Source organism: Poromitra crassiceps (assembly GCF_964638095.1).
Source record: "Poromitra crassiceps genome assembly, chromosome: 17".
Classification (NCBI taxonomy): domain Eukaryota; kingdom Metazoa; phylum Chordata; class Actinopteri; order Beryciformes; family Melamphaidae; genus Poromitra; species Poromitra crassiceps.
The window spans coordinates 23,447,257-23,470,398 of NC_139635.1; the positions used below are offsets into that span (position 1 = coordinate 23,447,257).

The window sequence follows — 23,142 nt, forward strand, 5'->3', positions numbered from 1 at the left end:
ACAAGACCTCCTTAGTGGTCTTTGCTTTTCCTGCTGTTTTTTGTTGTAGTTAAAACCCCCCCATAACCGAAAATAATAATTACTGTTTTTGTTGTTGCTGCATGTGATGCACTTCAACTAATGACTGCTCTCTCAATGTCTTTCAGAGCAGCAAGACTGATGTCTGGACCCCAGGCCCCAGCAGAATACATCTATATTGTGCAGCCTTTATTACATGTTTTTTTTTTTTTTTTAATCTTTAAAATACAGCATTCTAATAATGACAACTGTGTTATTCATGTATCATAAGAACCAAAATCAGAATGGGGTGAATGTAAAAATGTTTTTTGAAGATGTAGAAATATTACAATTTACCAGGCAGTAAAAAAATATTACAAATGAATTTGATAATTACAAGGTATTGAATAGTCTTGGAGATTTGAAATGTCTGGAAAAGTGTGTAAAATCTTGTGGTTCTGGTCCAGTATACACATCATTGTAGCTTTTACATTGTTGGAAACCCACATTGAGTTCAGTTTTTGTCTATCTATCTTTACAGTGATATGAGCTAGTTATCAGGGCAACATGTTAGTTATGTTAAGATGTTTATTCAAAACAAATCAAGGTCTGAAAAAAATGACTTTTTTAACTGAAAATGTGTAGGAAGCCGGATTTACATTACAGAACTTGAAAACAAATTTAAAATACAATAATTACAACAATAAAACAGTGTTAGTGGGCCCTATCTTCCCAAAAGCGCTAATTTAGCATTTGCGCTCGTTTATCGCCATGCGCAATGCAAATTGTGGGCGGGCACAAGTGCATGCCTGTTATAATTGTACTGGGCATAGGCGTGCCACATGCCAAAGCAGGCGTTTCAGCGCTAAAATGTGGGGATAGATGGCATTATCCTATCGTCAGCAGCGCGCAATTACTTTGCGCTAAGAGCTTTGAAAAGGACCTCTTATGTGCAAATACCTTGCTGCACCGGGAGCGCACCGCAATCTCCGTGCAGCGCAGCGCAGTGCAAAGTAAAATTCCTTTTGGGTATGTCATTAAGCACAGCCTTGCCATGCCAGGACATCAAATTCCGCTGCTAAAATTGGGTATTAGCTAATTCAGTGAGGCAATCAACTATAACTCACTGAGAAACTTTTATCACATCGCAAAGAGGGAAATTAATTGAGAAAACTTGTTGGACAATGGACATAGGCTATTTACCTTCATAACCCGGAGGGTCGTTGGCACCACAGACGATCTGTCAATAAGCTCTCTCTGTCCTCGCACGAGTGAGTACACACGCATGGAGAGAGTTACAGCATATTGCATGCCTCACGCAAACAGCCATTGCGAGACGGGAATCTGATTGGTTTTGATTGACGTAATGGCCAGCATTGCCTGGCCACACCTGTGAATAATTCTGGTACTTAAGACCGCCCAAATCCCGTTTGCGCAGCCATTTTGGGGCGCAGATGATTTTGGCACAGCTCGAATTTGCGGCTGCAACACGTGCCGTGATCGTTTCCGCATCCCCGCCGAGAATTGCATCCCCAACATATTTCGGGGCTGTTTTAACTTAGAAATCAGGGATTATTCAATTATATCACTTTTAAACAGTTAAATTTCTGTATAAATCATTACAATATGCTCCCGTGAGGTGGGGATGCTGCCGGCGCTGGGGTGCAAAACTCGGCATAACACCTGGACAGCGGACTGCAATCTTCCCTGCTTTAAGGCACACGCAAACAGGTGGGCAAGCGCTAATAGGGGATATCGCCTGTCGGGAGATAGGGCCCTTAGGGCTCTATCGTTGCATCGGCCTATAAACTGCGCCCATCGCCCGGCGCAGCACAGATTACTGGGCGTGGACCAGCACACTCGATATTTTGGTGTCGGCGCTACAGGCGGCCTTAAGCATTATAACCACGCCTTTTAAGCGTAAAATTATGCACAATCTGGTCATTGGAGAAGTGCAGTAAACGAATCACAAGCTGCCCTTTTAAGCTCCAATTCCACGGAGCGATCCAGTTCAGTCAGAAAAGCCAAGCGTTCGAGCTCCCCCCTCCCTTTCATCCCCGTCTGTCTGTCTCCATATATAGGCTATTATTCCATAATATTATGCTTCTCAAACCAATCTAACTGCAGTTTAAATACTGCAAGCATGTAAATACGCTACACTATAGCAAGATCAAAGTGAAAAGAATGTTCTAAACGCATTGGCTAGAAAAAATAGCCTATCCCTATGTCATGATGAGATTAGATTGGTGAAAGTTTGTCCAGAATGATATCGTTTTCTCTCCCCTGCTGCACAGGTAGGATGATGCACATAAATATAGCCTACATTATGTAAAGTCATTGCAGAAATGTGTTTTTATTGTAAAACTAAATGTGAAGTAAGCCAAGTCTCATTGTAGCGGAGCGGACATCACAGTAGAACCGTGTTACGGCTGTCTCTCATCTAAATCACGTTATATCTGCGAGGGATATATATACCCCCAGAATGACATATGTTTCACATAGGGTTGTGTTTTGATTTCGCCATTTTATTTTGTCCAACATTGAAATGTTCCACAATTGCATGTTGTGTTAAGAGAAACATTATTTCGATCTACCAATTACCCTATTTAAGCTGATTTGGTTGCTATTTCTTGTCAAACGGATTCCCCTCAATGCATACGGGGAGATTTCACATGTGTGGCTTTGTGCCTGTCTGCTGTCTGATGCGCGAGAGAGAGGAAGAGACAGAGGGGGACAGAGAGTGAGATGGCAGAGGAGAGCTCCGCGCAACCGGCGCACTGAATAGGCCTGGTTTTGAAAAGCGATAAGCGCTAAATTAACGCCAGGGCGGAAGATATCGTTAGGCCGGTATTTAAGGCTGAAACGCCCATTCTGGCCTATTCTGGCACTTCGCCACGCCTCTTTGGCGTAAAGCGCATTTTGGGGCCTTAAACCATGTAGCTATCTTACCGAGGCAGGCGCAAGGCACGTTTTTCTGCGTTTAACGCCAGTTTTTGCGCCTAAGGCCTGTGCCAAGATAGGGCCCATAGTCTCTAAACCTTAGGAGAAAGCCTACATCGTGTCCATATAGCTTTGTTGTTGTCAAATTACAGGACACCATACTGTATGGATATATTTACAGATGATGACTTATAAACTAGAAGTGCACAAATGGCAAATAAGCAAAGAAAAAGGTAATTGTAAGTGTTCATTTAGTATCTCAGCAACATGAACAATACATATTTTATCGATTAAACTATGGCTGTTGAAATCATCCAGTCCACTCCACAGGCAGATCTTCCCCTGCCACCACAGCTCCCGCGGTTCGTCTGCCTGTTAACTCATTGAGTGCCAGCCACTTTTGGAGAACGGACGCTCCCAGTGCCAGAGTTTCAGAGCTTTTTTCAGTGATTTCTCGAGGCCCACAGAATATTGTGTGATATTACTATGTAAACACTGAACACGCAAAAAGAACGATGAGACTCTCTTCTATCATCAGCAAAAACAGGATTATTGATATAATTTTCCGTTCTTTAGTTATCAGCCAGAGAAGATAGCTTGATTTAACCAAAAACAGCCGTTTTTTTCTAGAAGCTGAGATAATGACCCTTTTGTGAAATTAAACATTTCAAGCACATCACTGACTCTGAAGCTAATTTTCTGATGTAGTCACACCTCAAAAATAATTTCCTTCAATAAAACAGTGAAGGCCAGGGAATTTTGTTTGGCAGAATAATATTTTTTAGCTGCAACCAGCTGGCCCCTGCGCGCTGCTGGTTGCAGCTTCTTGCTGGTCTTGATTTGCTGCTGGTGGGCATCGGATATTCTGGCTTGCGTTTGCCAATCCTGTCCTGCTGTCTGTGTCTGTCTGGGTCAGTGTTGTGTGCTGCTCTGCGTGCCCCCCCCCCCCCCCCCGCCTCAACTGCACACTCCTCCTCCGTATGGGAGTGTCTCTGGTGGCTTTCTGCTGCGTTTGCTGTGCACAGTGAAGGGTGCGCGACATCCAGCTTTTTTACAGCGTTCCGCGTGTGTTTGTCACCGGCTCCCATGCTTCCAGTTGAGAATAATAACAACTCCACGGCTGATCATGCGGATGGGCTGTCGCAGCGGACACGGAGGAGCTCAATTGTGGGAGCAGATTGGCTGCTGCAGGCACAGCTAACGTTTGGAGCCACGCTTCATGCATATCGATGCATACGGATGCGATGCGATTTCCGTTTCCCCAACGACTTCTTCCTTCTTCTGCCTCAACTTTCTCTAATCTGGAGAGCACTGTCGCCACCTAATGTCTGTAAAATAGGTTATACACATCCAATAGCTACAATATTTGTACAGGAGATAAAGGAAGCTTTGATCCACGTCCCACCGTCAAAAAACGCATTGGACGTTGAAAGACGTCCTTGGCACTCTACGTCACTATTTAATTGGACGTCGAAAGACGTCCTTGGCACTCAATGAGTTAAAGACTAGAATGACCGCACCGCGGATTTATGCCTCCGCCATTAGCTCATTCTTAAGTCCAAATCGCCATTTGAGGCAAATTGGAAGAAATTCCGTCAAGGCGCTCCTGCGATGTTGCATTAACTCATTGAGTGCCAATGACGACAATCGTCGTCAATTCAAATAGTAACGTAGAGTGAAAATGACGACGATTGTCGTCAATTGCGTTTTTTGACGGTGGGACGTGGATCAAAGCCTGATACATCTCCTGTAAAAATTTGGGGCATGTTGAATGTGTAAAAGCTATTTTACGGACCCATTAGGTGACGACAGTGCTCTCCAGATTAGAGAAAGGTGAGGAAAAAAACAGAAGAAGCCGTGGGGACACGGAAACCGCATCGGTATGCATCGATATGCATGAAGCATAACGTTAGCTGTGCCTGTGAACAGCAGCCAATCTGCTGCCACAATTGAGCCCCTCCGTCTCCGCTGCGATAGCCCCTCCACATGATTAGTTGTGGAGTTGTTATTATTCTCAGTTGGAAGCGCTGGGAGCCGGTGACAAATACACGCGGAACGCTGTGAAAAAGCTGGGTTTTCAGTGCAGAGCAAACGCAGCAGAGAGATACCAGAGACACACCCACGGAGGAGGGTTTTGCAGTTGAGGGGGGTGGGGCACGCAGGGCAGCATACAACACTGACCCAGACAGCAGGCTCGATGGACAGATTGGTTGGCAAACACAAGCTTATCTGATGCCCACCAGCAGTAAATCAAGACCAGCAAGAAGTTGTAATGTCTGCGCACGCAGGGGCCAGCGCTGCTGGTTGCAGCTAAAAAATATTATTTTGCCAAACAAAATTCCTTTGTTTTCACTGTTTTATTGAAGGAATTTATTTTTGAGGTGTCACTACATCAGAAAATATTAGCTTCAGAGTCAGGCTCATTATCTCAGCTTCTAATTTGAAAAGTCTGTTTTTGGTGAAAACAACCTATCTTCTACTGCTGATAACTAAAGAACGGAAAATGATATCAATAAACTTTTTTTTGCTGATGATACAATAGAGTCTCGTCGTTCTTTGGGCATGTTCGGTGTTTACATAGTAATATCACACAATATTCTGTGGGCCTCGAGATATCACTGAAAACGCTCTGAAAGGGCTGGCACTGGGAGCATCCGTTTTCCAAAAGTGGCCGGCACTCAATGAGTTAAAGAGCTTGGAAATTGGGTGTGTGAGGTCACAGTGACCTTGAACTTTGACCTTTAACCATCAAAATCTAATCAGTTCATCCTTGAGTCCAAGTTACTGTTTGAGGCAAATTTGATGAAACTCCGTCAAGGCATTCCTGAGATATCGCGTTAACAAGCTTGACAATGGCATTCGAAAGGGCACAGTGACCTTGACCTTTGACCACCAAAATCTAATCAGATCATTCTTGAGTCTAAGTCGATGTTTGAGGCAAATTTGATGAAATTCCGTCAAGTTCCTCAGATATCGCGCTAACGAACATCGGACGTACGGACGGCCGTCACGGCCGGACGTAGGCACGGACGGACAACCCGGATCCATAATGGCTCCGGCCAGGCTATTGCCGGCGGAGGCATAAAGATTTGATTACAACAACGGTCATGGCAGATGGAGGAGACTACTGTCTCACTGTAGCAAGGCACACAAGCAAGCATTTATTTCTGAAACCAAATATTTTCACAGCCAGAAGATTGAGATAGAAAGAGGTGCGTTTGTGTAAACTATTCTGATTTATCTGAATGGTGAGGGACGCCAACTGCTGCTTTCTGCCGTTTTAGCGAGTCTCATTCTAATAACTTGTAAGTTGCCAATAGAGAACTTATATTGGCTTTGCTCTATACATGTTTGCAAAAATTGTTGTAATAGCTTGGTTAGCCAGTGGCCTTCATCTACTTGTCTCCTATTTGATGGATAGCTCAGCTGCAAGCTATGCTACTTGTGGCCAGGTATCGATCTAAGTTAGCCATTAGGAGATAATTTTATAAGCAAACACCATAATTATACTAAAGTTACCATGCGGGTGTAATGTATCGTCTCTGATTTAATTGCAGTAGGTGGCTAGAAAGTGGCAAGGTTGATATTGTACTTACATTGCTGTTGTGTTTACAGTTTAGTCCGATGCAGACCGCTGCCATATTGGCTAAGCAGCCAGGCAGGGTTAACCCATTCACGTGGGCGATGTAGGGAGGGGAGGAGGGACTCGTCGAAACAAAACCTAATGAATACAGCCGAACTGGGCAAATTGCTGAATGGACCTTTAACAACACCTTTTACTTCACCAACGAGTGAAATGCAAAACAGACAGTCTCCACACTAGAGCTGTTAGACCAACAGGATGATCCACGATTGTTTTGATCTTCTGTTCCACAGGTTTATTATGAAAGTTAGATTTTTATGTTATTCTGTTTCAGCTTCTTGAGGAGAACATCGTCACCTTTGTGAAGAAGGAGCTGAAGGCGTTCCAGAGGGCTCTGAGTGCAGATTCCCCAGAATGCTTAGAGAGTCAGAGGGAGGCTGAAGAGGTGGTGGATGGTGAGGAGGAAGAGCAGAGGAGGAGCAGCAGAGAGGCTTTTCTAGACATCACGCTGCTCTTCCTGAGGAGAATGAAGCAGGAGGAGCTGGCTGACTCTCTGCAGAGCAGTAAGAAGCTTTGAACATGTTTGACTTTCTTTCTGCAGCTGTAAATACAAATATGTCTAAAACAAGAGTGGAAGGTCAATGACCAAAATCGCCCATGAATAATCTGGTCAAATGACGTGGTGTCATGCTGCACATGATAATAAAAACATGACGAAAGAGAACACCACAACAGTTGCCTTTCACTTTGAGCAAGAACCATGTTGATATTGTGCATTGAGCTCCACACACAATCAGCATCCATTTGTCCCTTGAGCTGAATAGATGCCATGAGCTGCAGTTTTATAAACATTTACCAGGAAATCATCACATTTACTGTAACATTCACTCATTGATGTTATTTTGTTATTTCATTCAGAAAGTCCTGCTGCCATTTGCCAACGTAAACACAAATCTAACCTGAAGGAGAGGTTTCAATGTTTGTTTGAAGGCATTGCAAAAGCAGGAAACCCAACAGTTCTAAACCAGATCTACACAGAGCATTACCTCACAGTGGGAGGGAGTGGAGAGGTCAATGATGAACATGAGGTCAGACAGATTGAAACAGCATCCAGGAAACCAAGACCAGAAGCACCAATCAAATGTGAAGATGTCTTTAGAGATAAACCTTTCAAAACATTGATGACAAAGGGAGTGGCTGGCATTGGGAAAACAGTCTTAACACAGAAGTTCACTCTGGACTGGGCTGAAGACCAAGCCAACCAAGATATACAGTTCATATTTCCATTCACTTTCCGAGAGCTGAATCTGCTGAAAGAGAAAAGGCTCAGCTTGGTGGAACTTCTTCATCACTTCTTTCCTGAGACCAAAGAAGCAGGAATCTGCAGGTTTGACAAGAACCACATTGTGTTCATCTTTGATGGTCTGGATGAGTGTCGACTTCCTCTAGACTTCCAGAACAACAAGATCCTGACTGATGTCACAGAGTCAACCTCAGTGGACGTGCTGCTCACAAACCTCATCAAGGGGAGACTGCTTCCTTTTGCTCGCATCTGGATGACCACACGACCTGCAGCAGCCAATCAGATCCCTCCTGAGTGTGTTGACATGGTGACAGAGGTGAGAGGCTTCACTGACCAACAGAAGAATGAGTACTTCAGGAAGAGATTCAGAGATGAAGAGCAGGCAAGCAGAATCATCTCCCACATCAAGACTTCACGAAGCCTCCACATCATGTGCCACATCCCCGTCTTCTGCTGGATCACTGCTACAGTTCTGGACCATGTGTTGAGAACAGATGAAAGAGGAAACCTGCCCAAGACCCTGACTGAGATGTACATCCACTTCCTGGTGGTTCAGTCCAAACAAGGGAATGCCAAGTATCGTGGGAGAGCTGTTACAGATCCACTCTGGAATACAGAGACCATAAACATGATGATCTCTCTGGGAAAACTGGCTTTTGAGCAGCTGGAGAAGGGCAACCTGATCTTCTATGAAGCCGATCTGACAGAGTGTGGCATTGATATCACAGCAGCCTCAGTGTACTCAGGAGTGTTCACACAGATCTTTAAAGAGGAGTGTGGACTGTACCAGGACAAGATGTTCTGCTTTATCCATCTGAGCGTTCAGGAGTTTCTGGCTGCTGTTCATGTCTTTCTGTTATTCATCAACTCTGGTGTCAATTTACTGAGTGAAAAACAGTTAACACCTTTCCTGATATTGAGTGATACATCTTATGTAAAACATCTCTACCAGAATGCTGTGGACAAGGCCTTAAAAAGTCCTAATGGACACATGGACTTGTTCCTCCGTTTCCTCCTGGGACTTTCACTGGAGACCAATCAGACTCTCCTGCAGATACAGCCAAGAAGTAGCTCACAGACCAATCAGGAAACAGTCCAGTACATCAAGGAGAAAATCAGAGAAGATCCATCTCCAGAGAGAAGCATCAATCTGTTCCACTGTCTGAATGAGCTGAATGACCATTCTCTAGTGCAGGAGATCCAACAGTACCTGAGATCAGGAAGTTTATCTACAGCCAGACTCTCCCCTGCTCAGTGGTCAGCTCTGGTCTTCATCTTACTGTCATCAGAAGAAGAACTGGATGTGTTTGACCTGAGGAAATACTCTGCTTCAGAGGAGGCTCTTCTGAGGCTGCTGCCAGTGGTCAAAACTTCCAATAAATCTGTGTAAGTGCCTGAGTAACTGGATAGAAATAGTGAAAATGATATTTTATACAAAAGAGCAATACTTCCAATGTTATTGTTTGTTTTGTTTGTTACTGTATTCTTTTCTCCTTCAGGCTGAGTTGTTGTCGGTTGTCAAATAGAAGCTGTGAAGCTCTGGCTTCAGTTCTCAGCTCCCACTCCTCTAGTCTGAGAGAGCTGGACCTGAGTAACAACATCCTGGAAGATTCCGGAGTGAAGCTGCTCTCTGCTGGACTGCAGAGTCCACACTGTAGACTGGAGACTCTCAGGTAAGATCAGAGTATGATGGTTTGTGTAACAATATGTTGTCACTAGAACATTGCATGCTGGTTTATTTGTGGTAAGACATGTGCGATATAAACCTGCATTATACCAAGTATTATGTTTTATTATTATTTTCTACTTGCTTCCTTTAATGATATTAGAAGGGTCAGAAGAGTTAGAGTCATCCATGTTTGACCTCTGACACAACAAATTAATAAACATCTATTTTGTCAGGTTGGATCAAAACAAGCTGACAGAGAAATGCTGTCAGGAGTTGTCATCAGTTCTTAGCTCCCAGTTTTCTACTCTGAGAGAGCTGGATCTGAGTAACAACAACGTGCAGGATTCAGGAGTGAAGCTGCTCTCTGCTGGACTGGGGAGTCCACACTGTAGACTTGAGACTCTCGGGTTAGTATTACTGATACTGTTAAAGAGATTACAGTTTAAATTCTGGCTTATAAGCACAATAATGTCAGTGAAGTGAGTGGAGAACTCTTATTGGAAAGTTGAAAGAGGAAGATCTGCAAGTGTCCAGGCCCTTATGGCTCATACAGACTACAAGATCCACGTTGGGTCGTCTGTCTCTGTTCCTTTCACACTATACAACTGTCTGTCTTGTAATCAGGAGTCTTTGGGCTCTATCGTCGCAATGGCAGTAATTTTCTATTAGTGCTAGTTTTGCGCTGGAATAGCGATGCACAGAGCCCTAATTGTGCGCGTGTCGGCCCGCTGTGTTTCGCGTTATCTCGGTGCAAACCTCCATAGGCGTTAATGCCCAAAACAGTATTCACACGCGTGTGAGCTCATGTCCAGTCCACTCCCCTTAAAAGCCAGTCATGTCTGTGACAGCAGCTTCTTTCGCTGACTGCACTGGCAATGCCCAAACCTGCGCACATATCCGCTGAAGTACTTGTTGTGAGGAATAAGGAAATGCCATTTCCTGATATAACAGTGCTTGTCCCTCATCTAGCAAAGCCTTCTGCAGGCTCACCGGAATGAGTTTTGAAATAGAGGGACAATAAAATGTCCCCCCACCGACATGAAATGCAAGTTCTTGGTAAACGACACGATAACGTCATAATGACATAAGTGTACCACAAGCCACCTAGTGTTTTGGACGTGTACCGCAGCCAACGCGCAGAGTTACGTTCGAGTATGCACAGTCTCGCTGTCGCTGCTAGTCGGTGGCAAGGCTCCAAGTCAAGGGTGCGCAGAACCCTGTTAGCGCCTGTCAGCGCCTTCAAGACCTCTTGAAAACTCCACTTTTGAAAAACTTTCCACTTACGCTCACCTCCAGCGAGCAGAAACCCGCACAGAGTATAAAAGCTCCAATTACCATATCATATATGTACTTATCTGTGTGTGTGTGTGTGTGTGTGTGTGTGTGTGTGTGTGTGTGTGTGTGTGTGTGTGTGTAGGCTGTCAGGCTGTCTGCTCACAGAGGAAGGCTGTGCTTCTCTGGCCTCAGCTCTGAGCTCCAACCCCTCCCATCTGAGAGAGCTGGACCTGAGCTACAATCATCCAGGAGCCTCAGGAGAGCTGCTCTCTGCTGGACTGGAGGATCCACACTGGAGACTGGACTCTCTCAGGTATGGACAGGCAAAATCTGCTAGAAGGCTGAGAGTCACACACATTTTCTCTGTCACACTGAGAAGAGGAGGAATATTAAAGACATAAAACAACAAAAATAGACACCTACACAGAGCTTTGTGTATTACTAAGATGTACTACAATAAAAAATAACATTATAAAGGTAAGCCATTGTTGAGAAAAAATCCATTCAATGATCCTTGCCAAGAAAGTTTGTTTTCTGTTGTTCTTCTTGCTGAGTGAAAAGCCATGGCTAACATTAAAGGGATACGCCAACATCTTCACTTCACTGTGCGTGCATTAGAAAGTGTGTTTCACTCCTCAGTCCTCACTGCTAACGTTAGTTAGATAGCACTACAATGGCAGTCTATGGTACCGCCATTCAGTCTCCCAAAATACACATTCTAACAGCGCCAGAAACACTCACATGTACATGTTGTGAAACGGCCATTTTCGAAGTAAATCTATTCACCTTATGCAGCCCCGCCCACTTGACCCATTGTATCACGACTTCCTGTTCAAAAGGCCGGCTGTTTTACCTGCTCAAACTAGTCTGACTCACCTGGTCAAACCTAGTTTAACTCACATTATATGTCACAGGTCTATGAGTCACAGGAAGTGTAAATACAATCGGAACCTCCGATTGTATTTACACTTCCTGTTAGTCTCTGAAGCCTTCTGAATAAAGTGAATAGGGAGAAGAAATAGCAAGAGGGTTCCCTCCAATGAGAATTAGTTCCTCGTTTAGAGTTCATCAAAAAGGTTCCAAGGCACTCTTCTTCATTAAAAAGCTTTAATATAAGGCTAGTTCTTCATAGAACAGAATAAAACAGCCAACATGTTTCGGCCATAAGGCCTTCTTCAGGGCTAGTTGCAAACAGGAAACAAGTCAGTAAAGGAAGCCTTAATAAGTTCAGCAAGCCACACCCCCACTTCATCTGCATGCTCTAGTTCCTCGTTTAACTGGGGCACATGTGTGCACATGCTCAGCCAGTCACTCATCCAGAGGCGGAGCGCCCACAGTCTGGCTGCCTCTGTTGAGGTGAGCTCAGGCTGAGGACAACCCTGGGAGAAGGAAATCAATTTTCTTTAAATGCGTGTTTCACAAATCCGATCGTGGCAGTTCTTTGTATGTACATCAAACACATTATGCTCATGTTTTTGTATCTGTTGGGGAGCTATTTCCAACAAATTTTACAAGATTGATGGGGCTGGGGAACTGTTTGTCCATGCTGGCCAGCCTGTAGCCTACACAGTAGGGGTTGAACATGCAGAGACCGCAACATTTACACTGAATACACTGCATAGGGCAGGTATCCTGCTAGTTATAATTAAGATGTGTTAAAAGAAAATGATTACAATTCCTTCAGAGTGGATAAAGATCTTTAACAATTTTAAAAGAAGATATTTGAAAAAAGGATAAAGAAGTTTTAAAATCTTGAAGAATATAGGATAAAGATGTCTAACATTTTTTGAACTCGTTATGCCAGACCATAGGCGAAGTTTGAACTTTAGGGTTGAGGGAGCAGAAAAAATCTAGAGGAAAATTAATAATTAGGATAGCAGCAGGTACATTTATCCTGACTTAATATCCCCAATGAGAGCAGGTTCCAAGGCCAGTCTCGTTAGAGCATTCTGTGCGCAGAATGACAAGACGATTCTCCTATAGGTCAATTCTGTGATGTGTGTGAGCTGAATAAGCACATGCCCTTCCTACTAGGCATAATACTCCCAAGTGATGGTGTAACATTACGTTAGACTACACGGGCTGCTGTGGACACCACGGAGGAGCAGTAGGCTAGTAGGCTACTGTTTATAGTTTCTGGAGTCCGCATGGACTCGGACTGGAGGAGACGTGGAGAGAGAGGATCGAGAGAGAGAGAGAGAGACAGAGAGAGACAGAGGGGAGCAAAGTAACATTAAGTAGCCTGCAGATCTGACAAGCGTGTAGATTAACCAAATGAGAGAGTTGCTAAAAGGAGAGACCTACCGGTATGAGTGCTTGAGCACTGAGCAGCAGTGTAGCATACGTTTAAATGTACAGCATGGTAATTGCCTGTCATGGGTGCGCATGCGAGATGCCCGTGCAGGCGGTTGCATCACCACAGTAATGGAATTTAGACCAGCTGCAGCTAGAACTTTGGTGTAGTTCAGTGTGATTTCCCACACATTCAATATGATTCGGTATGACGTATTGAAATTATTTCTTATCACTCTGTCATCTTGGTCACCCCCCCCCCCCCCACCGCAGCGCATTGTCCTGTCTTAAATGCAAGGTAAAATGCAAATGAAGTAGTCACATGATCAAATGTTTCATTCTCTCTTTAACGTTTCCATCATCAAAGCGATTCTGCTCATCTGACTTTGTTTATTCCTCCAGAGTGGACCATGATGCAGTGCAGTGGTTGAAACCAGGTCTGAGGAAATGTAAGTATGAATTTAGTTTGATTCATGAAAACAAAGTAACACATTATACTAACAAAAATACTGAAAGAGTGCAGATCTCCACCAGGTGCCGCTATGCCTAACCATAACCTAACCTGACGATCCTCAAATGGCTCATTTCCACCACATATAAGAGCACAGTACAGCTCTACTCTACCTGGCCTTACTCGGCTCTATTTGATATAGACTGTTTCCATAGCAAGTTTACTCGCCTCCGCCCACACCTGGTCGTCATAGCGACCGCATATCTGCCCTCCGCCCATGTAGGCTAACATATAACGTTAAAAATAAATCCATACACAGAACTTATAAACTGGTTATGAAATACTGTTGCCTCTAAATGACTGACATGGGCAAATGTGACCATCGTCCAGGAGAATGGATATCAATTTGTTGTTATTTACATGCATGCACTGCGCGGGGGACGGGGGTTACACTACGAGGAGAAGGGAAGCCACTACCCCGGTGGCCACTCACCAGGCAAGACCGCGGCTTCGCTAAACCCCCACCTCCGGCCTAGCGGAGCCGACCTAGCATATAACTACAAAGGGCTTCCCTGAGCAGCAGACTTTTTCTCTCTCAAAACAATTGACCTATCGCTAAGCCACGCCCCGAATGCAGACGAGCCAATCACAACGCGTGCAGCTCTACAATACACTCGGACATTCTCAGCTTAGAGCTCCATAGAGAAGCACTAGAAAACACGAGTGTCCTCTGGTTTTATACATTTATAAGTTGAAAAAATGGTCAAACGATGTGCATGGGGGTAAATGCAACATTATGAGGTATCCTGGGAGGCCAGACAATTGATAATATTAAACTAGTAAACTTAGATCCACTCACATCCACAATGCTACTGTTTTGGACGTTAAATCTGTAATCGTGGTGACAGCGAGATGACGAGTCTTCTCCCTCATTTGGCTTCCATGATCCAAAAGGTATCGTAAAATAATCATGGTATTCAGAAAGTCGGCAAAATAAAATGCTGAATTATGCGAGTTTCCAGTCATTACGTTATGCGCGTGGAGTTGGTGAAGAGGTAGAGAGGAGAGGCTGGCCAGCGAGACTAAGAGGAGGCACATTGATTGATATGATTAAAACATCACCAGACACCAGTCAAACCCTAAAACGAGGGAATTAATCCCGTTCTCCAAATAAATGTGACGTAGTCTAAAGAGAAAAGATCCAGGAGGAAAACATGATGTTAAAAGCTGGAAGCTATGCCTCTGCTGATCTGCTACACCCATGCCGTGCCGTTGTCTCGCTGTGAAAAACATCAACATTATTTAACGTTTCTTGATTATACAGAGGTACATGAAATAGATTACCAGGCACCGCTCTTCAATTCGGCATATAGGCTATATAATCAGTCAATTCTGGATGTGAGTTGTCTGTCTTCCTCCGTTAAAACGTTTGATTAAAGATTCACTAAAGCCGTTTCCAGGAATGCACGTATCGCATTTCTTTTTATCGATAGCTTTAAATGTTGTAGGCTACTGCCATGGCATAGTGAAGTACTTTCTGATGGCTTCTAGACGATATCAGGGCTCAAAAAGTTGTGAAGAGCGTCTTGGGATATAACTTTAACAGTGACGGCTTCCATTCTACTCAGCCTGCCCTGTTTTTGTCCGAGTGAGGACAGGGGGGGGGGGGGGGGGGGGGCTTAGCGATAGGTCAATTGAAAACCACCGTCATGTTAAGGCTGAGCAAGGAGATCGATTTTATTTCACCAGAGCCGAAGGCAGCAACACAAAAGACTGATGGAAATAACAGAAGAGAAGGTAAAGTCCCACTGTTATCCAGCATTGACAGAAAGTATCCAGACACAGTAGACACGATTCTGCCTGACCAATCAGTCATCTGCAGTGTTTTCACGTCACTGTATGGTACCAGTTGGAACCTCAACAAAGCAGGGACCAAAACTAGCACGACTCAACCCGGGCTGTCCAGGTTTTTGATCTGTGGAATGAGACAAACAAGTGAGACGAGCTGGGCGGGGCCACACTAAGGTCGCTTTCACATATAAGCTGGTGGACTCGGTGCGATTTGGGGGGGTGAAGTTGCAACATTTTTGCAATTTTCATTTGGTCTGGTTCGCTTTCACACAGCAATTTGTCAAGCGCACAAAACTTTCTGAACAATGTCACGCGGTCGAACACTCACTCGTCTATTGGACAGAATAGAGAAGGGAAATCTCTCCTCTCTTCAGCAGGCTTCTTGCCTGGCTGAGGGTTGACTGAACAACACAAGTGAATCCGCAAAACACAAAACATGGAGCAACACCACCTGCGATATTGGGATTTCTGGTTTTACTTTGGTGTTACTATCAAATACATATTTGACAAGAATGTGCCCAATATGAGCAGCAGATGAGGCAGCAAGCTGTTGAGATGTTCTGCAGATGAGACGAGTAGCCTACGTACCGAAGGAGATAGGCAAGCTAGCTGTTGAGAAACGATGTGTTGTTATGATGACGTACGTCAGGACGTGCAGGTACTGTACACGTGTGCACGCCGCAGTGTTTGTTTTTGCTCCCTTCTACCGTCTTCTACTCATGATACACTGCATGAGTGCATCAGATGCACTGGCGCTCTTGTGTTTAGTCTGGTTTGCTGTCACACAACAAACGAACCGCGCCAGGGTTCACATGGAAGCGAACCGAGACCCACGTTTACAAGCGGACCAGAGTTTGTTTGTTTGTTCCGCCCCAGAGTTCGTTTGCGCTTTCACACCACCCCAAACGAAGCGCACTATCCGAGGAAACGAACTCTGGCGCTGTGAAAGCGGACTAATCAGCTTATATGTGAAAGCGACCTAATACCAGTGGTGAAAATGGGCCAAAACTGCGGACTCCGGTCCGGATCCGGACACAGAAGGGATCCTATCTGGACCCAGCCATATAACCTAGAAATAATTGAGAATTATTAAATTTTCACAGAGCGTTTCTATTTTAAACTGTAGGCTACCGCTTTATAGCCATTATGGTACTTGTTTATCAGCACAGGAAACTCGCTGACCAATGCATACGTTGTAAATCATCACACGTGATTCTACTCAGCCAATCAAATGTGTGAGTGGGGGCTGCCTATCTGCACTGTGAGTGACACACACACACACACACACACACACACACACACAGGGGGAGAGATGAGGATGAGGCTGCAGTCAGACAATATGTGAGCCAGAGAGGAGTTATGTCACATGGTGTGCTCTAAAAAGGGAGGAGTTATGTCACATGGTGCATGCTCTAAAAAGAAAGGAATTATGTCACATGGTGTGCTCTAAAAGAGAGGAGTTATGTCACATGGTGTGCTCTAAAAAGAGGAGTTATGTCACATGGTGTGCTCTAAAAGAGAGGAGTTATGTCACATGGTGTGCTCTAAAAAGAGAGGAGTTATTTCACATGGTGTGCTCTAAAAAGAGAGGAGTTATGTCACATGGTGTGCTCTAAAAAGAGAGGAGTTATTTCACATGGTGTGCTCTAAAAGAGAGGAGTTATGTCACATGGTGTGCTCTAAAAAGAGAGGAGTCATTTCACATCGTGTGCTCTAAAAAGAGAGTTATGTCACATGGTGGGCTCTAAACAGAGAGTTATGTCACATGGTGTGATCTAAAAAGAGAGTTATGTCACATGGTGTGCTCTAAAAAGAGAGGAGTTATGTCACATGGTGTGATCTAAAAAGAGAGGAGTTATGTCACATGGTGTGCTCTAAAAAGAGGAGTTATGTCACATGGTGTGATCTAAAAAGAGAGGAGTTATGTCACATGTTGTGCTCTAAAAAGAGGAGTTATGTCACATGTTGTGCTCTAAAAAGAGAGGAGTTATGTCACATGGTGTGCTCTAAAAAGAGAGGAGTTATTTCACATGGTGTGCTCGAAAAAGAGAGCAGTTATGTCACATGGTGTGCTCTAAAAAGAGAGGAGTTATGTCACATGGTGTGCTCTAAAAGAGAGGAGTTATGTCACATGGTGTGCTCTAAAAAGAGGAGTTATTTCACATGGTGTGCTCTAAAAAGAGGAGTTATTTCACATGGTGTGATCTAAAAAGAGAGGAGTTATGTCACATGGTGTGATCTAAAAAGAGAGGAGTTATGTCACATGGTGTGCTCTAAAAAGAGAGGAGTTATTTCACATGGTGTGCTCTAAAAAGAGGAGTTATTTCACATGGTGTGCTCTAAAAAGAGAGGAGTTATTTCACATGGTGTGCTCTAAAAAGAGAGGAGTTATGTCACATGGTGTGCTCTAAAAAGAGAGGAGTTATGTCACATGGTGTGCTCTAAAAAGAGAGGAGTTATTTCACATGGTGTGCTCTAAAAAGAGAGGAGTTATGTCACATGGTGTGCTCTAAAAAGAGAGGAGTTATGTCACATGGTGTGCTCTAAAAAGAGAGGAGTTATTTCACATGGTGTGCTCTAAAAAGAGGAGTTATGTCACATGGTGTGCTCTAAAAAGAGAGGAGTTATGTCACATGGTGTGCTCTAAAAAGAGAGGAGTTATATCACATGGTGTGCTCTAAAAAGAGAGGAGTTATGTCACATGGTGTGCTCTAAAAAGAGAGGAGTTATGTCACATGGTGTGCTCTAAAAAGAGAGGAGTTATATCATGTGGTGTGCTCTAAAAAGAGAGGAGTTATGTCACATGGTGTGCTCTAAAAAGAGAGGAGTTATGTCACATGGTGTGCTCTAAAAAGAGAGGAGTTATGTCACATGGTGTGCTCTAAAAAGAGAGGAGTTATTTCACATGGTGTGCTCTAAAAAGAGGACAGTACAGCAGACAGCGAAAACACTGTTTTTAATCAAGACTGGACAGACTCTTACATGTTGATTCTTCCCACGGAGGGCAGTTAAAAACCACCATGTCTCATTGCTAAGCGTGATGCGAATTTGAAGCGCCACTCCGAGACAAAGCCCACACACACTCTTATAGAGCAACACTGCCGTAATGTTAAAAATACACTTGATATCGAAGTTGGCCGGCTGCAATCCTGAATGCAAGTTTTGGAGGAGAAGATAAACTCACAGGGTGAAGCAGCTGCTCCACCTAAAGTAAGAGGAGAAGATAAACTGACAGGGTGAAGCAGCTGCTCCACCTAAAGTCAGATTTGACCCTGATGTCTCAATAAGTGTAGCCGGATTGTCAGTGGAAAATGGAGAGAATATACGTGAAGAAGCCCAATCACTTATTGCGGAAGGCCTCGGTATTCAGGCCGAAATTGGCGATGCGATTCGACTAGATGGGAGAGGAGGGCAGCCAGGGCTGGTGAAAATTGTATGTGCATCTAGCAGAGCATGTGAGCGGAGCGGAGCGGTGATAATTACTAGGGCTGTGGCGATTCACTTATCTCCCGATTCGATACTATCACGATTCTTGGGTGCCGATTCGATTTATATTGCGATTCTTAAGTATTGCGATTCTACGATTATTGCGATTCGATATTACGATTTATTGCGATTTTTGTTTATTTTTTTCTTTTATTTTTTCAGTTTGTTTGCTTTTTACACTAGATTAGAACATGGGAAACGTTTAATCATACACTAGAGACTGTATATTATATATCATGAGTAGGGCTGGGCGATATAGTTAAAAACAGGGGCGGACTGGGGTCATAATTCAGGCCGGGCATTAGATACCAAGCAGGCCAGGCCGATATGGGCCGATGCGCGTGAAATTTGGGCCGTTTGAAGCCCAATTTGGGCCGTTTGAAGCCAGATTTGGGCCGTTTGAAGTCCAATTTTACAATGAGATGCACCCACTTTAACCCTGAAGTGTAATTATTACTTCAGACTAACTAATAAAGTAATAAAACCACTAGTAAACCAGTAGGCGGCGCCTGGCCTGCTGTTCAGTGAGTGGCCTGACTGCAAGCACCAAAAAAAAAAAAAAAAAAAAAAAAAAAAAATTGTGTGTGGCGATTATCGATTCTGGAATAAAAGATCGATTCAAAAAATCGTGACATTAAAAATCGCGATACTTAGGTGAATCGATTTTTTCCCCCACCCCTAATAATTACCGCTCCTCACTCCCGGAGCGACCCCGTCCACCCCCTCCAGCGCTCAAGGCCGCTCCCGGCCGCTCCGCTCCAGACCGCTTCCCGCTCCATACAGATTTCACCCGCTCGCACTCACCGCTCCGCTCAAAAGAATAAAAAAGAAAAAAAGGCCAGGGTGTTTTAATTTGCGTTTAAACGCCTGGGCAATGGGCATTGTTCTCTACAAATAACATGAGCTCAGCAGAGTCGGCTGCATGTTCATTTCTCTTCCTTCTCGCCTCGCCGCAGCTGGCAAGAAAATAGTGGGCGTGCACATGGCCACGCACCGATGCATTCTGGTTGGAACATGTTGTGATCGAAACTGGAGCGGGACTGAGCGGGTGATGGGTGCCGCTCCAACTTTCGCTCCGGTACCACTCTGGTCCCCGCTCACCGCTCAAGCCAAAATCCCCCCGCTCACTCCACACTCCGCTCCGCACCGCTCACATGCTCTGGCATCTAGAGAAGAAAATAATTGCATTCTCCGCCAAAAATACAAGATGAAGAATCACCCTGGATATGGAAAAGTATGTATGTTCAGCTAAATCTCACACTGACCAGCTGATTGAAATTAACTGTAAAACACTGCTTTGAGAAATCCCAGCCGGGAAAGATTTCTTTATTACGGGAAGTGACCGGCTCATAAAGGGTGGGACATAGGCCTACTAGAGACGAGACGGGGCTGACAGGGCGGCCGCGGGAGCCAGCATGAGCGAAACGGGAGAGAGGACCACAGCAAGCGCCGTGACGATCACAGGGGACCTGCTAGACGACATCCTGACAATGAGCCTTTTAAGCTGGGAATATGCTTTTAGAGCTTTTATACTCTGTGCGGTTTCTGCTCGCGGAAGTGAGCGCCAGTCTTGAAAACTCCAGTTTGCGGAGGGGCGTGTCGGCTGATTTGACATCACTTTTCCGCACGGACACTCGTGGTACTCGCCGATGCGGGAAGCATAATTCCAGTTTAAGCCGTAATGAAGAGAAGGAAGCGAATGCATGAAGTTTTCCACACTCACACAGATAGGCTACATGAACATACTTATTTTTTACATTGGAATATAAATGGATGGACACTAGTAAACTGTGACCTCAGAATATCCATTTTACAGTCATTAAATGCAGATATTGTTTCTTTAAATGAGGCTCATCTTCAAGGGGAAAATGTTATTGAGTTGGATGGGTATGTATGGTTTGGTTTCAATAGGAAAATGCATATTAAAGCACCTAGAGCATCAGGAGGAGTAGGGATGTTAGTTAGATCCAGTTTATTTGAAGAATATAAGATTGAAATAATTGAAAAATCTGATGGGATTATAGGCCTATTATTTCAACATAAGTTATTATCAGGATATAGCTTTATCATATTTTCTTGCTACCTTCCACCTGAAAATCCCCCCTGGGGAAGAGATGCCTCAGCTTTTTTGTGCCAATTATTAAGTTTGATATGTCAGTTTTCTGAAGTAGATGCCATTTATATTGGTGGAGATGTGAACGCTAGAATTGGAAATATGGAAGATTTTATCCCTACTATTGATTCTATCCCCAGGCGAGTTGCAATTAATGATTATGTTAATAAACACTAGAAACACCTAGAATTTCTAAGAGACTCTAGAATGTGTGTACTTAACGGTAGGATCGATCCACTAATGATGATTTTACATCAGTGCTGAAATGGACGCGGAAAAGGAAGTGACGGTGGCTTTTCCGTCACTTCCGCTTTCCTTTTCCGCATCCATTTAGGCTATTCACTAGGGGTGTCACGATACTACCCTCAGTTCATGATACGATACGATACACAATATTGGGTTCACGATAACGATACGATACCATATTTATTATTTTTTTACAAAACTTGAATAATGAAAATATATGACTGGAAAAATAGTCTTATTTGAAATACACAAAATGCAATGCTGTTGTTGGAAATTGTTATAATAACTATAAAACAACATGGAAGATAAGGCTTATATTGCATAATGTGTCACACTGTCACAAACTAAACGTTTGTTGCATGGTAGGCCTAAAAGAAAAATAAACTATACAATCTATATCTTAAATAACTTATGCAGGCAACGAGCTGTGTATTGTGTAGGCTACTATCTTCATATTTAATTGTAATCCTCTTAAGAGGACGATTCCTCTTCAATTAATTCTCTGACTGCACTGTATGTTGAGCGCTGCGGAGCGTTAATTGATGATTGAAACGTAACAAGTTAACGTTACTCGTACAATTAGACATGGTAATCGTAACGTAGGCTACAATTAGAAATTGTTTTCGGGAGTACAGAGCTGCATCGCCTAATGACAGATAGCCTATTATTCACATTAGACGCATTCAGAGCGAGATTAATTTGTAAGCTATACTATTAACTGCTTACCCGACATGTTATGGGGGTACGGTGGCGCAGTGGTAAGCGCTGTCGCCTCACAGTTGGACGGTCCTGGGTTCGATTCTCGCCTGGGACACTGTGGGTGCTGTGGTTGTGTTCCCCCCCATATCTTCAGTGCCTACTGCCCAGGTGGGTTATCTCGTCGTAAGGGCCTTTCTCTCTGTGTGGAGTTTGCATGTTCTCCCCGTGCTCCCCCAGGGGGTTCCTCCGTATATAACCCCCCCACTAAAAACATGCAGAAGATCAGATCGTCATCGTCATCCGACCAGTGACGACAACATCCGAAGTTGGTCCCCGGGCGCTGTACGAGAAAGCGACCACTGCTCCTGGCTTGCCCCTCGGAGGAAAGGACATGCCTGGATGGGTTAAATGCAGAGGACACTTTTCACCGGCCACCGTCAGCATGAGTGTGTTGTGGCCGCATGCATGTATTGTGGTGTTCGTGTGACAATAAAAGACGGGCTTGTCCGTTACGAGAGAGAGAGAGTTTTTTTATGCCCGTGGAATCAATGGCACGAACTAGTTCATTTCAGACTACTGTAGGTCTAGTCTTTAGAGATGAGGGGAGACATCTCGCCTGCCACGGACCGGCGGGGTCTCCCTGTCAGAGTGTCCGTCCGTGCCTCTGACAGTGCAGGCAGAGGCAGACACACACAGCCAGTGCGCTGCTGTCATCCACTGAAACATGCGGTCTGCATGGGGATAACCGCACAGGGAAACGTGAATAAGTGTTGCGCAAACTTCGCCAGCAATGCATTAATCTATAAATAGCACATTTAATCTTGTCGGTTATTTAATGAGCGTCGGTTTAGTCCCCATTTCAAGCAAAGTAATGAAAAAGATAGAGAGAGAATACAGATCAGTGCCGGCCCATCAGTCTCTCCACGATATCGTCACGTTTTGATATCGCGCAATTCCGTGGGACTTTGATATCGCGGAATTTCGTGGGACTAAATATCGTGACATCCCTACTATTCACTAATAATATTAAAACTGCATAGAAGACGTCAACTCGTCAACAGTGGAAAATTACTGGAAAGTCATGACTCATGGTGCAAGTTGTTATTAAACAGTGGAGCACGGACGCGGAAAAGGAAGTGACGTGGCAGGAGAGGCGCGCTGTACAGGAAGCTGGGACAAATGGTAGGGCTGTCCCAGAGTCTATTTTTCCCCCAAAACATAGACTCTGCCTTATCAG

At 44.3% G+C, this 23,142-nt stretch overlaps 2 protein-coding genes across 4 annotated transcripts in view; both read left to right on the forward strand.

The window, feature by feature from the left end:
* LOC310792268 (uncharacterized protein) overlaps nt 1-23,142 on the forward strand; it is a gene marked incomplete at both ends in the record, with an annotated part of 98,776 nt that overhangs the window by 23,124 nt on the left and 52,510 nt on the right. The window lies entirely within an intron of this gene.
* The window catches only part of LOC310791951 (protein NLRC3-like), a 29,894-nt gene continuing 14,321 nt past the window's right edge, over nt 7,570-23,142 (forward strand). For 2 of the 3 annotated variants that reach the window (XR_014553471.1, XM_083653633.1), the window contains exons 1-5: nt 7,570-9,209; nt 9,323-9,496; nt 9,726-9,899; nt 10,910-11,080; nt 13,462-13,508. Coding sequence is in view for 2 of the 3 variants with exons in the window: in XM_083653633.1 (XP_083509759.1) it covers nt 7,702-9,209; nt 9,323-9,496; nt 9,726-9,899; nt 10,910-11,080; nt 13,462-13,508 (2,074 nt within the window). In the remaining variant the exon portion in view is untranslated. The remainder of the gene's footprint in view (nt 9,210-9,322; nt 9,497-9,725; nt 9,900-10,909; nt 11,081-13,461; nt 13,509-23,142) is intronic. The other variant, XM_083653634.1, reaches the window with a different exon arrangement.